The 18,692-nt window shown below is 35.4% G+C and overlaps 1 protein-coding gene and 3 long non-coding RNA genes across 4 annotated transcripts; 1 reads left to right on the top strand and 3 right to left on the bottom strand.

The window, feature by feature from the left end:
- Positions 1-1,939: 1,939 nt before the first annotated feature.
- LOC128216867 (uncharacterized) lies at positions 1,940-5,250 on the bottom strand. Its single transcript, XR_008258150.1, has 3 exons — positions 5,064-5,250; positions 3,170-3,247; positions 1,940-2,505 (listed from the first exon to the last, which is right to left on the bottom strand). It is a non-coding gene; the product is annotated as an uncharacterized LOC128216867 (long non-coding RNA).
- A 1,621-nt stretch (positions 5,251-6,871) lies between these two features.
- LOC128218455 (uncharacterized) lies at positions 6,872-8,258 on the top strand. The gene is made up of 3 exons (XR_008258379.1): positions 6,872-7,138; positions 7,481-7,886; positions 8,124-8,258. It is a non-coding gene; the product is annotated as an uncharacterized LOC128218455 (long non-coding RNA).
- Positions 8,102-9,390, bottom strand: LOC128218457 (uncharacterized). Its single transcript, XR_008258380.1, has 3 exons — positions 9,060-9,390; positions 8,502-8,654; positions 8,102-8,220 (listed from the first exon to the last, which is right to left on the bottom strand). It is a non-coding gene; the product is annotated as an uncharacterized LOC128218457 (long non-coding RNA).
- Positions 9,391-12,893: 3,503 nt separating this feature from the next.
- LOC128216158 (uncharacterized) lies at positions 12,894-18,692 on the bottom strand. Its single transcript, XM_052922738.1, has 7 exons — positions 18,623-18,692; positions 18,248-18,382; positions 17,492-17,836; positions 16,926-17,009; positions 16,354-16,494; positions 14,310-14,725; positions 12,894-12,959 (listed from the first exon to the last, which is right to left on the bottom strand). The coding sequence occupies exons 1-7, from the start codon at positions 18,675-18,677 to the stop codon at positions 12,894-12,896; spliced, it is 1,242 nt and encodes a 413-aa protein (XP_052778698.1). The 5' UTR covers positions 18,678-18,692.

The raw sequence follows: 18,692 nt of genomic DNA, 5'->3' as shown, positions 1-18,692 counted from the left end.
GTCTAGTGCCAACGTGTTCGAACCATCAACTAAGACCTTGTGGGTCTAAGCCTCACCAGGGTGAAAGTGGTCCAGTGTATAAGGTGTCCGCACATCACCTAAGACCTTGTGGGTTCGAGCCTCACCTGATTGTGAGTGATCTTGTGTAAAAAGTGTCCGCCTATCACCTAAGATCTTGTGGGTTCGACCCTTACCAGGGTGAGAGTGGTCTAGTGTAAAAAGTGTCCGCCTATCACCTAAGACCTTGTGGGTTCGAGCCTCACCTGGGTGAGAGTGGTCTAGTGTAAAAAGTGTCCGCCTATCACCTAAGACCTTGTGGGTTTGAGCCTCACCAGGGTGAGGGTGGTCTTGTGTGAAAGGTATCAGCACATCACATAAGAAATTGTGGGTTCGAGCCTCACCTGGGTGAGAGTGTTCTAGAGTTTAAGGTGTCCGCCTATCACCTAAGACCTTGTGGGTTCGAGCCTCACCAGGATGAGGGTGGTCTTGTGTGAAAGGTATCAGCACATCACATACGAAATTGTGGGTTCGAGCCTCACCAGGGTGAGAGTGATATGGTGTTTAAGGTGTCCGTCTATCACCTAAGACCTTGTGGGTTCGAGCCTCACCGGGGTGTGGGTGGTCTTGTGTGAAAGGTATCAGCACATCACATAAGAAATTGTGGGTTCGAGCCTCACCTGGGTGAGAGTGTTCTAGAGTTTAAGGTGTCCGCCTATCACCTAAGACCTTGTGGGTTCGAGCCTCACCAGGATGAGGGTGGTCTTGTGTGAAAGGTATCAGCACATCACATAAGATATTGTGGGTTCGAGCCTCACCAGGGTGAGAGTGATATGGTGTTTAAGGTGTCCGTCTATCACCTAAGACCTTGTGGGTTCGAGCCTCACCAGGGTGAGGGTGGTCTTGTGTGAAAGGTATCAGCACATCACATAAGAAATTGTGGGTTCGAGCCTCACCTGGGTGAGAGTGGTCTAGTGTCCGCCTATCACCTAAGACCTTGTGGGTTCGAGCCTCACCAGGATGAGGGTGGTCTTGTGTGAAAGGTATCAGCACATCACATAAGAAATTGTGGGTTCGAGCCTCACCTGGGTGAGAGTGGACTAGTGTATAAGGTGTCCGTCTATCACCTAGGACCTTGTGGGTTCGAGCCTCACCTTGGTGAGAGTGGTCTAGTGTATAAGGTGAACTATCGACCAATAAAGACAGCTATACAAAACAAAGTTTGCGCGGAATGAACCTTCTGGTCGCCCAGCAAGGACAGTAATATCCAACAGGCTGGCATTTGTGTAGCACTCCAACATCTTGACACATAAGGACAGCCAATCCGCAAGAACATGACAAAAATGGCATATGTAGAGCAATTGGACCTGTCGAAATACCCGACAGGTTGTCCTTTGTAAAACAATCAAACATGTCGCTCTTCAATGACAGCTACTCCGAAAATTAGCATAATTTAGATTGAACTGACCGGTCGAATGAAGAGGGAAGCTATACACAACAGGACGGCTTTATGTAGCAATCAGCCCTAGTGACCCACAAGGAAAGCCATTCCCGACAGGTTTGTATTTGTTTAGCAATTTGACCTGTCGGCCCACAAAGGAAGCCATACCAGACAGGTCGAGGAAAGCGATTCCAGTAGTGTATTGGACATTGAGGGTGTCCTTATTATGGTTTGAAAACGTAAGAACTTCAATTCCTTCAGAAATACTACATGTGCATGAACCAATGTTTAAAATACATTTATGCTTTTTAAAGCGTTGCATCGTAGCTAACAATTGTCATAACATTAAAATGGCGACATGTAAAAAGGTTTTGCATTCCATTCAAAAATAAATGCTTCACTCAGTAACATAGCAAACATGTACCAACAATCTGATATTTTACTGTTTACATTATCATTTAACATGCATATTGTTTTTATAAAAGATAACAATTTAAAATATAAATTTGATATCTTTATTCATTTTGTAGAACTTCTACATCATTGCTATTTAGTCGATAGCCTTATAGAATATCCTAGATTGCAATAATTCTTTATATCCTAAAATTTTAGTAAATGCAATATAGAACAATCTCTATACATGTTCATTAATTTTGTATATCGATAGTTACAAGAGAAGTCAAACTTAAACATAAACTAATTATTCTAACAACGTTTCGGCCATTTTGGCCTTTATCAAGTTGTATACACAAGATTACAGGAAGTGTCGTCATGAACAAGAAAAAGACTTAAATAGAAGAACCAGTTATATAGAAAATGGCTATTATGAAATCGCGTTATGGATGTTCAAATAATACATGTATGTCCCTTATAAGCTTCATTCGAAAATCACCAATTCAAATACAAATAAACATAGGAAGGATATGTTTGTCCTGGTCGTTGTATTTCATGTTAAACAAGGTAAGGTCCACATCTATTTCTAAATCTATGACAAACACACTGACCACTATTCGCACACCAGTAATTGTTGAAACTCCCACAACGTCCATTGCAACGCCCGTAGACACCTGGAAAAAATAATAATTCATTGTATGACTGTATTGAAAACACTTGAGTCGAGTCGCCATCGGAGAGAACATCGCTGAAGTGTGACCCATTAGAGAGGAGAACATGTAATTGAGAAACATTTCGTTAAGAGTGCTGTTAAAATGTAAGCAATTATTTTGTTAGTAGTAATGTCAAGCTTAGCGCTATACCGAGGTCGTACTTCGCTTGGCTAAGAACGTTTTTGTCATCAACAAAGCTTATAAAGCTGATTTTTTGCTTTGTGGTTATGCATTAAAATAAATATAGGTCATATTGTGTGTAACAGTTGACTTATTACAAAACAACCGAGTTTGATTCACAGAAAAGGATAAACTGTTCATCAAACATTTAAATGAGAAACAACAGTTAAATGAAAATTTTATCAGATGCACAGCTACATGAAGTCATATAAGTGCTAAATTTAGCCAGTTTTCAGCAAGTTGATAATATTATATATTATAAAACATTGCTTCAGAAGAATAATTTAACAAATGATAAAGGATCACGTTGATTGTTCTTAGTGTCATAATAACCATAACAATGCCTTTGCCCATAGCACCGGTTAAAGCTGCAATATATGTGCTGCCTTTTTGCAACTTGTCCACAGTTTGCTTTTACAACAAATTCAGTAACAGTTGTACCAACCTCTCTTCATTCGATGAAACAGGGAAAGAGCTTTGCTGTCCCCGCTGACAACAGATCCATGGGTAATAAGCGCTACAACTGGAAATTGTAAATATGATCATACAGAATAGGACCTACAGTGATTACCACAATGAACATAAGAGTTTGACGGGACCTTTTTGTGATAACTTTGTGTTTTTTATAAATCGTCAATGTGTGTGCGTTGCGTGTGCGTGTGCGTGTGCGCGTGCGCGTGACTGCTGCATGTTTGTTTATTGTCCAAGATAGTTCATGAAAGCAGCCCAGAACTTGTTTAATCATATTCTTTAAGTAAGTTAAGAGTTATATTTTTCTTTCTATTTCTTGTTATTCATTATTCTATGTGTTTACAATAATCATCAAACACGTTTTAGGGGTCAACAGTATATGTTGTCTAACGAGCAGGCAGTTATTCTTAAATATTCCGATACATTTATTTCAATAAATCAGCAGCCAGCTGTTTTTGATCTCAATCAGGTGAAGCGGTAGATATAAACAGTGGCTAACCCAATCATGGAGTAGTTAACACAATATAAACTAAACCAGTAGAAACTTTAAGATTGTTATATATGTATGTTCTTACACAAAATTATGCGTCGTATCAAACTATTCATTTTGTAAATACATAATAACAATCTCTAACATTTTCTTAATTTCAAATACAACCTAAATTTACCGCCAATGAAATTGCAGATAGGCAATCAAGTACTAGGCTTAATCATTAAGAATTTCAACTTTCCCTGGTGTTTAAAGATCTACCCACTGCCAATAATCCGATTCACAATCCCTGCGTCAGATTATTTGTTGACTAATGTCAGCCAATAAGGTTGTATTCTAAGTCAGTAAGATGACCTAATTAAAATCTTAATGATTAAGAAGGGCTCGTTCACTCGCTCCTTCCGCATATATTTGAATTCATGTTATCAAACTATTACTTAAGCTGATTAATTCCACCTCTACGCATAATAATAAACATGTAAGTTCTTTCCATCGTTCATGGAGTTTATAGTTTTTAAGAATAAGAATCACATCGCAAACTATTCTGATCATGTGGAGAACATTATTATACATTTGCTTTTTCGTTTTGAATTGTAAATTATTTCATCTGCTCATTTAACTTCTCATATGACAGTTAGATTGCACGAGGAGTAAAATTTACTTATCTTTTTAAGTGTCGAATCAGAAAACATCAAAGAATTGTGCGTAAGAATATACATGATGAATAGTTTTTAATTGACACACACGCACGCACGCACGCACGCACGCACGCACGCACAAACCACCCACACCCACCCACAGACAGACAGACACACGCGCGCGCGCGCGCGTGCGTGCGTGCGTGTGTGTGTGTTTGATATATTTACTATACAAATTTTGATTGTTAATGTGATGCGCACCTTGTCGAAATAAATCTGCAAAATAACATAAATAATTCTATTTTCTTAGATAACCAGAGCTTTTCATTAAAAGTTGTGCAATTTAAAGTTTTTTTAAAGCGTTGCCTTAAATAGATCCGCACAGACACCTTAAACTTCAATGTGTATAGTTGTTACAAATACTTGATACAAACTTATGATTTAACGTAATTTTCCCGTGGAAATAGCATTATGTAAAATTACTTGGTACGCTACGTTTATAATACACCTTTATTAATAGTTGTATAATGGTTTGGCTGTGTTTGTTCGAACTATAAGTGTTCGCCCTATCTTTGAAAAATTCTGTGAGTAAAACCTCGACAGTAATCGATGGTTAAAGTATACAAATAAACAAACAGCCGGTTATAAAAAAAAAACTTTTTAAATAATTCATTTGTTTTCTTCGAATTATTTCTTTCTTTCTAAAAATTATTGATAAGAAAATAATTGTATATACATACCCAGCACACAAAGCAATCCAAGTGTATCACCTTTCATTTTCTTCGAGCGAATTGTTCGGGTTTATTTAATGAACTGATGTGTTTTACTTTACAAAACATTGAAACACACGACAATCCGGATGTTTTTTCTATTTATAAATTACATCCTTGACCGCGCATGTTGTTCTGCGTTTCAATCATACGACCTTCAAACAGAGGTGAAACAAACATGTTTTGATTACGGATGTACGAAACGTTCTTGTCAGCTTATGTCATTTTGAAATGAAAAGACTGATAAAGAAACACACGTGTATACTATTTAATTGTTTGGTTTTACAAGTTCCAGGACTAAACTTTCTAGTCATGCTTGAGTTACAGCTGTTTTAAACTAGCTTTAACCCACAAGCGCATAAGTTAAATCCTTCAAAAAAAATTTGATTTCAATGTAAGAGATTGAAAAGGGATCGCATTGTATAACAATGATAAAAAAAAAATAAACATCAAGGGAGCCTTTGTGAAATTTTACTTAGCAATATTCCATTGGCTAGTCAAATTGTTGGCGTTAGACTGGGCGCTTTTTGGGGCTAATCGTGCCCTCCTCCCCGAAAAACGAACACGATATGATTTAAATGTGATAATGATGAATAAAGAGCCAGAGCCAAAGAAAAGAGTGGCTTGTTTTATGCAGTGCTTGCTGATGTTTTCTATTGTGTTGTTTTCTACGTTCGAGACCAAGTTGAATTGGATAAGCCGTCGCCCGCCCCTTCGCCCCCCCCCCCCCCCCCCCATAACCTGTTATAATATTGTGCCTGGTATCAACATATGTCGACACTTTATGAAGTATAAGAGATAAAATAATCCGGATACACTCTACAGATGAACGGTGTGTCATATCTTAGACTTCTCACATTTATGTTTTATAACTTGCTGATAATCATTGCCATAAATTGGTATTTTAAAAATATCTTAATCTAGTATGCGAATTACTGTACCACATGTTTCTCATGAAATGATCATGGAATGAAATATTTTACAATTTTTGTCGATGATACCAATGCAGAGTCAAGAAGTTATTTTTTGATATGCAACGTTTGCACGTGGTCTTACGGTTCTTTTACGTACGCTAGCATCATAAATACCCGACTGTTTTATAAACGGTTTAATACGATTACAAATGCTTATTCACTACTTATTAAGTAGTGTAGTAATTTACTGATAAATGAACACAACATATTGCACGTCAGTCTCATTTTATTGAGACTGTTCATGAACAGTTACGATAAGTGTTACTGTCAACCTTCCTTTTAGCCCGCGCTAGCGAAATATTAATCATTCACTTCACTAAATGGTCATCGCGATACTTTCATGTACTGCAGGGCATATACCGTGGTCTAAATAATGAAAGCCAGTGATGACCCAGAAATTCAGCTTTCTGGGTTCGATTTTCTGTTGCGGCGTCTGATTTTCACTCCGATTTTCCTATGTATATTTCATGTATTCCTAGAATGCGTCTGCTTTTCACTTGTATATGATATTATAATGAGTCGCCATATGATACACACTTGTATTGAATACATTGTGAAAAATGTTAGTAAGTAACAAATTTCTTGGACGAGTTGATTTAAAGTGTGTTTTAGTGAGTCAGGGTTTTTTGATCACATGTTTATTTCGGCTAAAAATAGCCCAAAGATCTACCTGTTTCACATGCGGTCCCGATAAGCCGAATGCCACAAAGGAATTGACCTTACGACAGCGGCTTCTAAGCCACGCCCCCTGATATCAAGGGAGCGAACTCCGTCTATGTCCGTCAAACAAACGAGGAAGTAATGGCGTCTCGTCGTTTCGCTTTCCGATATTCCTGGCAAATTATCATAAATGTAATGCATTACAATGCGAAAAAAATAGAAGTCAAAGGAATTTGTAACTGGCTGCTACATCGGAAGGCTCGATATATCTTTAGAAAATGACGATATCTAACATTTACGGGGTAAAATCTATCCAAGTCAGAGAAAATCGGATAGCCGCCATGTTGTCAATATTGATATCGATACAAAGGAAAAGCGTGTGTGTGACGCATACTGTAAATGCAAACAAGGGTAAGTTTAACTTTCAATAACACCGGCCCTTCTTACAGTATTGTTGAAACAAAGATTAAATCATCGCACAATATGAGTAAATCATAAATGGCCCGAATGGGGAACCCGGAAGTGACATTAAATAACAGTTACATGCCAGCTATACAGTATAACCTTGTATTCTATAGTATGAGCAGAATTGGTTTATTGGGGTTATGCATAAAAAGTTTCAGTTCTAAGCGATTGAACACTCTCCCTTATGAATAATAATGTAATAGTTGACAAGTGACAATCGTGGGTGATACCAATCTGTAACTTTTGCATTGCTCAAACATTCACATGCTTTGATTTTTGTTCTTACAGAAATTGTGGAACATGTTCACACACTCTGGCTGTAAAAGTAGACCTGGGAGGAAAAGTGCCCCCGGTGTGGGGCTCGAACTCACAGCCACCAGAACCGCCCGGCACTCTAACCAACTAATCTGACCGGACAGCTGGTTCTAACCCACACACACTACCCTCCCCCCATTTACCGGTTAAGGCTGGTGGAGGGTCTCCTGCTATTTACCGTTGACACCATTAAAGTATTCTGATTGATGGAGATAAGGAAGTCCCCTTATTATTGTCTTCAACAAGCCTACCGCCACAGGGGACCTAGCATAAGACCGGAAACCGCCCCCCCCCCCCCACACATACACATGATATTTGCCAGTCCAGGAAATGTCAACCGCAAGAGAAAACCAGTGATGAGAAGTTTTACAAATAATCGGTAGGACCTATTTTAAAGCTTTTTATAACATTTAGTTTTACTTTGCTGTACAAAAGTAATGGACTATTTGTCCTGAGAAAAACAACAACCACAAAACATTAGCTATTATCTTGTCAATATTTCATTATGATATACATGTAGAAAGCAAACATCAAAGGCAGTGGCATTTACAGCTAGTATTAAAATATTGAACAATACATGTAACTGATTTATTTTGGCATCTTTTATTTATTTCAGGAAAGTGTGGTCTTTTGAAGAGAGTTCTTGAAGTTGTTCAGCATGTTGTTTTGATGGATTCTTGGAAGGATGTACCTCTATGATGTTAGCTTCAGTTCTGGAGTATAACACCAGTTGTTGCATATTTAATATCAGATTTATTAAATACAGGTACATTGTTGTTTTTGCAAACATTACTTAAACTTTAAATACTGTAGATTTACGTAAATGGCCCAAAATATAAGAATAACAATGAAAATATGTACATGTTTGACTTGTTCTTTATTCATAATAAGTCTAAGTCTTTACAGCACATGTTTGGCAGAATCAAGTTCTAATGAACATAATAATTGATTTAAATGTCCAGTGAAATAAATTGTTTTATACAGAAAATAATACCTTAACGATTCAGACCGATCTGTTCTCGTTTTGTTTTGGTGGCTCAAATATTTATCTGAGTTTTGGAGGAGGCCTAGCTGGTGTGAGCTGGTCAAATACAGTAGCTGCTTGAGGGTCAGGGTTTTCTTGATTGGATTTCCCGTCGACAAAGTGCTGATATGAAAATAAGAAATCTATGAAATGTGTCGGAATGACAGCTACAAAAGCCATTGTTTACATAGGAACCATACGAGTAGAGGAGATTCGGAAGCATGCGATGGTTCGGACAAAAATTTAGTTCTACGATATTCCCTGATTTACTTTGAAAGCAAAGCAGTTTATAAAAACTACATAACGGTTTCAACAAAAATACCTCTATCTTGAATGAAATCAATCGTGTCCATGTTGAACCTGATATTAAATGGCCACTAATGCCGATTTGACAACACAAGCCAAAGCATAAATGTACGATGTTTATAGTTTAAAAATAGTAACACTTATTTAGGTCATGCACGGACAATTTCAGTATTAAATAAATTTTGAATGGATTGAAATAAGTAGTTTTGTTCAAAAAAATACTTTTGTACAGACGTATAGATGTTTCGCCTTTGAACGATCTTTCAAAATTTCCAAGTTCAACTGTTGATGAGGTCTTCCACAGAGTCTGATACAGCACTTGCATTTTTCTAAATAACTCGCTGGTTTCGAATACGGAACGAATTGGAAGCCATCTTTAGTCGGCCTGGCTACCTTGTATCCGAATTACAAGTGCCATGACAACACCTTTTTACCATAATACTTAAAAAGGCGAGGAATTGCCAGCGCATGTATATGACGGACTCTGGTCAGTTTGACGGACAAAATGGCGGATAGCAACACGGCTTATCAGCCCTACATTCTGATTGGCTGATAGGACCTGTCAATCAAATCCTGTCGTAAGGTCAATTCAATATCGCGCGCTTTATGCATTGCAGAAATGTAGTATCAGAATACCTTAAACACACTATATATCAAAGCGTTTTGATTTCCATTAAAAACAAAATACATACATAGAAATTACTCGTAAAAAGTCAAATGACGTCGTAATTTGTTTAATGTTAATGATGTAATTTCCTATTTATCGTGATAGATATTTTCAATTACATTGTTGAGTAAGTTTGAAAATCAGACTCGGAAATACACATTTAAATAATAGCATAAATTGAATTATATCATTGTTTTCGATAAAACTTGTGTGTATTTTAAAGGAATCTATTTTTATATTATATGTAACAACAACAACAACAACTTTTATTGCATTCAGACAAACATGCATATTGTGAAGAAAACACGAAGGAACACGTATCATATATGCAGCATATATAAGCGAGAACCGTAACAATGCATTTGAACAAAGATATAAATTCAATAATAGTAAAATATGTCATTTAATAACACAAGGAATGTAACAGCAAATACGCAAAGATTATAAGTATCTTCCATGGCCGAGAGCGTAAGATAGGTTCATTCCGACCCGAGCGTAGGGTGTTTTGCGGAAACGAGGTTTACCGAGTTTCCGCAAAACGCCCTGCGCGAGGGTCGGGATGAACCTATCTTATACGAGCGGCTATGGTAGATGCATTTTCTCCCACCTCAGTTAAACAAAATTTAGTTTAAATGTATTTTTTTGCTGGAACTCTTTTGCTTAGTGAAAAATAATTGCGTATGGATATGCGATAGCACGTGGTTGTCATGGATATACGCGCAGTGATCCAGTTAATGTTAATAGTCAAATCGGTCTTTTTAAATAGTTTTAAGGAGAATAAAGCATTATTTCTTGAATGGTGCGTGAAAACTGTTTTATGGTGTCATTTGAAGCGAGAAATAATTAATTAGCGTTCAAAATATTACCATAAGACAAGATTTCCTTGATGCTACTGACGACAGTCTTCAACAAGGGAGGTAATTACAATCTGGTAAAAGGAGTTCCATACGGGCATTTTATCTTCGCCCGTGGGCAAGATAAGAATATCTAGCATGGTCAAATTATTGGATCTACTTATCTGAGGTGGGAGAAAGTGGAATATAACAACATGTATGATTATTTTAAGGGGATGTACAAATAATAATCATATTTTAAGGTTTACTGAATTTATCGCCTCTACATCATAGAAAATATTACCCATGCTACTAAGGGTACAGCACTACTTCCATTACGGTTAAGTTAACAATCGATGCTATACATGTTGTATAATGCTCGCCATGACATGTTTAAGATAGTTTGGACATATATGTAAGCGACATGCCAATATACATTGTAATTACAGTCGAAACACGTTATATCGACTTCGTCGGGACCTAGGGGAAAAAGTCGAGATAACGAACATTCGACACATCCGAATTTCAACAAAATATCACCAGTCCAAACACATTTGAGTTTGATTTATGTCCGACACTGACCTCTGCCATTGAACGGTCTTGTTTCCGTCGTGAAAACAATGTGTATTATTGAAGTGAAATAAAAATGAATTATTTGTGTCAAATTTACTGGTTTAAACATGTATGTTATGCCGGTTAGTTTACTACACGCAGTGTGGAAAAATTTATCGTCACATAATTTTCAATGTTGTCGATTTTTTCGAGGATGTCATCGGCGTCCGTGTGCGTTTAATGAATAGCTTGGGCAAAAAAGAAACCAGAAAATGTGTGAAATTCGGCCATAGGGACTGAAATAGGAGGTTGACATAGTGAAAAAATCGAGATAAAAAAGTCGACTCAAGCATTTATTTTATATAGAATAAGAAGGAATAGATTCGGGACCGGAGAAAAATGTCGACACCACCGAAAAGTCGAGATATCCGACGTCGACATAGCGAGTTTGGACTGTATTACAAATGGGATAGTGCAAGCAAATATACAGCATATATTAGCGAGAACCATAAAAACAAATTTGAATAAAGATATTAATTCAATAGTAGTAAAAATATCATTTAATAACACAAGGGATGTATCAGCAAATACGCAATGTTAGTGGAATATAACAACATGTATGATTACTTTAAGGGGGTGTAAAAAGAAATATCATATTTTAAGGTTTAGTGAATTAATCTCCCCTACATCATTGAAAATATTACTCGTGTTACTTAGGGTACAGCACTACTTCCATTACGGTCATGGTAACAATCGATACTATACATGTTTTAATACTGCTCGCAATGACATGCTTAACATAAGTTGGACATGCATGTAAGCGAAATGCCAATATACATTGTAATTATTACAAATGAAATAGTGCATGCAAATATACAGCATTTATTAGCGAGAACCATAACAATAAATTTGAACAAAGATAAATTCAAAAGTAGTAAAAATGTCATTTGATAACACAAAGGATGTAACAGCAAATACGCAATGTTAGTGGAATATAACAACATGTATGATTATTTTAAGGGGGTGTAAAAAGAAATATCATATTTTAAGGTTTAGTGAATTAATCTCCCCTACATCATTGAAAATATTACTCGTGTTACTTAGGGTACAGCACTACTTCCATTACGGTCATGGTAACAACTGAGACTATACATGTTTTAATACTGCTCGCAATGACATGCTTAACATAAGTTGGACATGCATGTAAGCGAAATGCCAATATACATTGTTATTATTACACAATGAAATAGTGCATGCATATAATACACGTCATGATTAACGTTATTAATCGAGTGCTACTTGTGCTACTTCACTGAAAGCAGCACGTAAACGTACGTACCAATGACTTATCAGTTTGGGATATCCTTTTCAAATAGGTAGGTTTGACATAGTATAGGTATTTTAATTAGTGACAATTTCTACTTTGAGCTAAATAAATTATTATTTCTTATGAAGTTACCTTTTATAATGACATTACTATCTAAAGTTACACGCGAGAACGAGATGGGTAGATGTTCAAAGAAATGTCGAACTTGTTTCGGAAGAAAAGTCCTCAATGGATGACGAAAGTCGCCGGACAACGCAGTTACATAACATGGATGTCAGAGGAACTATAATGTATTACCTTAAATGACTTACTTAGTCCAACTATAGAACTGTTTTTTTATTTACCGGCAATATGAGGTGTATCGGTTGAAAGTCTATTGCATCGACCGAACAAAATGAACAAAGCTTTAATATAGTAGTTTTTCAAGTACGGGACATTCTGCAAATCCACGAAAAAATATGTAGTCAAGTGTATTGATGATATTACATAGTAGTAATCAGACTGGAAACGCCCAGCGTCTATGATCCAATGGGTAAAAGTACGTTTCAAACTTGCTTTAAAATATTTCTAAATGTTAGTCAAAGCACTGTCACTAATATTAAAAACGGTTAGATAAAAAAATGACTATGAAAAGTTGGACAATGAGGACAAGGATGATTAAGTTACTGAAAAACCTTCTAGTCCTCTTCAGATTTTGGTTCCTCATACACGATTGCCATGTCAGACAAATAAACAGCTGAATCCTTGAACGAATGAAAATATCGATTGAAGGGTTTTTTCCACTCGTCTGTATGCGCCATTTGTCCGGTCTGTAACTTGTTCGTTTCGTGCGGTTTCTTTTTCTTACATGGTCTGTAACAATTGCCTTACTGAATAAAATCCGTTATCAGAAAATTCTCGTCTTAAACTTCCATATCAACATTGCCTTCTGTAATTGCTTTAAAAACACCTTATACAAGAAGCGTAAAATAGCAAACACTAATGAGAACAAAGCAATACGTTTTGATACATTTTTAGTATTTCCTTCTGAGACAATTTCTACGTCCAATTATTTATTGAATATTTTACAAATTTAAAAATCCAACCTTAATATGAAGCTAAATTAATAATCAATTCTTCTGAAGTAACCCTTTATAATGACTTCATTTGTTGAAGTAACACGCCAGAACAAGACTGACAGATGGTTAAAGAAATGTCGAACCGAAAGAAAAGTCGTCAATACAAGATTAACTAAGTCCAAAAATAGCATTGTTTTGTTAGTTTCCGTCAATGTGTGGTGAATTGGCCGAAAGTGTATTGCACCGACCCATCGAAACAAACAAAGCTTTAATATAGTAGCTATACAAATACTGTACATTCTTCAAATCCTCGATAAAGGATGTAGTCAAACGATTGAGGATTTTACATACATGCAATCGGACTGGAAGCGCACTGCGTCATTGGTCAAATGTGTAACAGGACTTCATCAAATTTGCGTAAATAATATTTCTAAATGTTGGCTAAAGCAGTGTCAATTATACTTAAAACGATTAGAAAAAATATAAGTATGAAACTATAAGTTTGCAAAGCAATGGGGACAAGGATAATGTATTCAATAAAAAAACCAGTTCAGTTTTTGGTTCCTCATACACGGTTCCCATGTCAGACATATAAACAGCTGAATCCTTGAACGAATCGAATTTTCGATTGAAGGGTTTTACCACTCGTCTGTATGCGCCATTTGTCAAGTCTGTAACTTGTGTGTTTTCTGTTGTTTCTTTTCCAAACATAGCATGTGAACATTGCTTTGCAGAATAAATTCCTTTATCCGAATATTGCTCGTCTAAAACTTCCATATGATCCTTGCCTTCTGTAATAGCTTTAAAAAAACACACCTGATACAGCGTTAAAGAGCAAACACTTATAAAAACAGAGCAATACCTTTTTGACATATGCAAACAATCACAAATGTCCCTTTCTCATCTCCAGTTTTAAATTTAATCTGAACTTTATTTGACAAACAAAGAGCAAAGATATATTCCATTACCTCTTATATCTTCCTGCAAAGCTAAGTATCTTTTATCGACAATGTAAACATCTTTCACAACTTGTACTTTCTTTGCTCCCATTTCAGTTATGTCCTGTTTCAATTTCTTTATATCCTCTAGTTGCTCTAGTTCTCTTTGTAAAAGTTCCTTTGCTCGTTCAAATCGTTCCGTCTCAATTGAAAGAATTCCGCAATCAGCTTCAGCGAGGTCTTTCAAACTTGGACTATCTTTAAGTAATTGTACAGATGAAGAATTCCGGACCGGCTTTCGTGTCTCAACTTGTGTCGGCATTTTTTGTCTAGTGAAAGTAGTGTTTACTTCGTTCTGCTCAGTTATCTCTGTTTGAACTTTCTTCGATGATTCGCTATATGTAAAGTCTTCATCTAGCAATGCTGTTTCTGCTGAGAGGCTTGGTAGTTTTAAAGCGGTGGTTGTGTGATCTGGTGAAGATGGTATTTCCCAGGTTTCAAGTCTAACTGAATCTAAAAGGGCATACTTTTATAAATTTTGTTTCTCCAGTTCAAGTATGCACGTGATAACGTGTAACCAAGGATGAAACACAGGAAGTAGTAAGAAACAGCAATATATTGAAAAAAATATTGAAAAATAACTTGATAACTAATAAAATCATAAAAATATATTAACTTCCAAATTCAACAAACAAATATGTAACACAAATGAAGATTAACGATATGGATTGATTAATGGATTGATTAATGTACTAATGGATAAAAGGCAGGCAGATAGGCAGGCAGGTATGTAAGTATGTAAGTATGAAGGTAGGTATAATCACCTATTCAGTATATTAATACATTACTTTTGCTTTCCTTGTGAGGTTGATCAGTAATGATACAATCATCGAATATCTCGGACTCACTATTATCAGCATATACTTCCTCTGAAAAAGGTTTTAGTACTCGCGCATGCATAAATATAACTTCATAGGTAATAACTTATAACGTTGAGGAAATGTATGCTTCAGAATGGTACTCTCTTTGTAATTTTAATATATAACATTGTTTAACGAGTTTATTAGTTTAGACTCGTTTATATTCTATTTGACGAAATAATGAAAAATATTACTTAACAAATAGAGATACCTATTGGTTTCCTCGGAGGTAGAGCTGATGCATGGATTTCTTCTTCGCACAATTTTCGACGGTAAAACGTCTTCTAGGTGGGTCAAAATCTTAAAATACAGTAGCAAGATTCTAATAATTGTCAAATATACAGATGTCGCAGCTCTATTTCTTTGCCATTGTTTGTCTTGATAATTGTATAATTATAATTGTATTAGTTCCAATAAATGTATTGTAATTGTCGGCATTAACCTTTTCATTTACTTTCGCTTTCACATCGTATTCATCTTCTTTTAATTTTCATTCTGCAAGTATTGACAGTCAAATATTGGAGGTTACTTAAGTATTTATTATTTATTATAATTTAACATACCAACCTTGTACCCTAAATACCGCGTCACAAGAGTGAACAGAACATGTATAAAGAGCCTTTCGGTTGAAAATATTCCTTCCCATTTCTAAGCGAAAGTTTTGCTCATTAACTCTACTTTGAATGTATTGTTCCCAAGCGCAAATATATCTTAGTAGTGTTTTCACAAAATATTTACTTGGTTAATTTATTGATTTGTACTTAAAACCGAATCGAAATTAATAATAATAATAATGATGATGATGATGATGATGATGATAATAATAATAATACAATGAAAACACAGTGACAAGCTTATCGCAGTGTTTTGAAACTATAGCTTTCTTTCTGTAAACCATTAAAAGTCCCCTTATTCTCAAAATGTATTAGTTGGACTTCCCTTTTAGGGCCTGAGGAGTGTTTACCTTGAGAAAACAAAAAACATTCATTCAATGCAAACCTTTGCAGTACACAATTGTTTTGTTAATGAATGTGTTTCATGAACGGACTAAAGCGTAAAATAATCTAAACACCAATGCTTTCTTTTGTGCCAATGAACCAATGTCGTAACTAGCTACGTTTTTTTCCACATCAAAATCCTTCATCAGCAAGACCATAAACGTTATCGTGAACGAATTGTTGTGTGTGTAACAGAACGAACCGGAAACAATCATTGTCGTACCATTTGTATCTTCATATTGCTCCTCATATGTTTCGAATAGTTGCAGGTTGGATAGTCTTCCTTGTTTATAAACTTCGTCATCGTCGTTTGTACCTTCCGGAAAGTACACTATTGTGGATAGATTTTCCAATGCTTGTATAGCTGATGAAATAAAAAGAGGGTGGATAACAGAGTAAGAATAACAACCTCTTTTATACTGTTTTTGATATACCAGTATTTTTCGATTTTAGCCGCAACATTCCATATAAAATTATTATTTCCAAAAGCATAGAAAATTTAACCGAATAGTATTTAATTACTGATCTAAAGATATCGAACCAAATGTTGCTTTCAATCCTGATCTGTGTTCTTCAAAAATATATAGGAATCCGATATCGAAACGGCTTTATTTATTCATTAGCCTAAATGTTCAATGAAACCATCAAATATACTATATAATTATCAAACGTATGAGGTAATGTCTGGTATTGTTAAAGATCGAACTGATGTTTAAGATAACTACGATTTGATGTGGTTTTCAAAGTATTGCTATAAGGTGTTCTAAATACAAACATAACGCATTGCATACTTACGTTTTTCTGGATTTGCACATCTGTTTTCTGGAACGGACTTTGATAAAGCCAATTCGGTTTTGCCAGGTGAAGATTTCTGTCCGGCTAGAATGATAGAATGACCATTCTTTTTTTTAAAAAAAGTGATTTTATCGAAAAGCTCAAAAGTTATAAACTTAAAAATAGTCAACTTTTACACATTAAACAGTGATTGACGGATGACAATATTAATATCCAAATTTACGAACCAAAGAAATGTCGTCTAATAAATGGGGTTTACATAATTATCATCAATCTATTAATGTTCATTTACATGCTTTTAGTTATTATCATATTAAATGCAGTATGTCAAGAAAGGCTACGCTTATAAATGACGTCTCTAACGTTACTTATAACTCCGGTCATGTATTTATCAACGCTTTCATTGTCACGTCATGTTAGATTCGCATGTCTGTTTACAAAATATCACTTCTGCCAGAGAATTTCAATTATTATGGTTTATCACTTGACAGCCGCTCGGCTAATGAAAAATGGCGAAATATATTTATATTATAAAATAATAATCAATCTTATCATCAATAATTTACCTGTAGGTATATCCATTATTTCAGGAATATCCAATAATTTTGCAACATCTGTCAATTTTGCAGCTAGCAGTGAATCTACAAAAAGTCTGTACCAGTTTTCAATCTTTGTTGGAATTATTTCCAACAACATATCCGCCGCTTGAATCTCTCCATGCGCAGTTTGCTGGCATTCAATTCTTTGCTTGTCCTCATCATTTATCACTCCATGAGCCCATAGAAAAGGTGTAAGCTCCGTTGGAGTGATATATTTTCTAATGACCACACTCATTATTTTCAAGAACTCTTTTTGGCATGAGTTATCCTTAACAAGTTGGCCTTTAAGACACTTAATAACATACTCATATCCTGAAACAAATGTATTTAATTGCATTTTACTTAAAGTTAAAGAAATTCAGGATCTTATTAATGAAAAAGAAAAAAGGGAATAGTGACAGAATTTGCACGACAGATATACAACTGTGGCCTATTTTATAAAGTATTTTTATGGTACAATAAATTTATCTTAATGTCATAGGTTCGAAATGTGCTATATATAATATGAACAATACAAATTTGTATAATTATCTTTCTTTAAACCTCTTGAGAACAGCATCAAACTACCGTGGAGCGGTGTATAAAGTATACATTGCAGCCGTCGCAAGAACTGTTTTCAATGCGTTATTATTTAATTGTCTTTCTTTTATTATCCTTTAGAAAATCAACATCGTGGTATACTCATTTTTAAATGTTTTCTTTAACATTTGATAATACACATACCACAGCGTTCAAGAGCCTCAACAAATTGTGTCCATCTCCCTAGTTCTTTGCTTTTCTGCAAATCTTCGATGAGAGTTTTTATTGCCTCTCGTCCACTTTTGGAATTTGCAATATTTCTGTATGACTGAGGATACTCTGAAAAGATTTAGGGTACAAGTTTATGAATCGCTACAAAAGAAATGTTGATGTTGAAGGATGAAAACAAAGACTTTCAAAAAGTGATGTGTTTTATTGTCTTAAAAAAGTTTCAAAGAGCCTTGATTTTTTTTATTTCTAATAGTATTTTATTACTTAATGGTACATAAATTCAATTGCATTGTATTGATATATCAATGCATATACTGATAGGAGAGATAGGCATTTAAATGTACTAACCAACAAATGTCAGGTAAGGCAGAATCTGTTTGACGTCCACGCATGTTATTAACATGTATTCTGCCTTGGA

The sequence above is a fragment of the Mya arenaria genome, chromosome 14 (assembly GCF_026914265.1).
Source record: "Mya arenaria isolate MELC-2E11 chromosome 14, ASM2691426v1".
Classification (NCBI taxonomy): Eukaryota; Metazoa; Mollusca; class Bivalvia; order Myida; family Myidae; genus Mya; species Mya arenaria.
The sequence above is the reverse complement of the archived record's forward strand: the minus strand, read 5'-3'. Positions and strand labels throughout refer to the sequence as shown.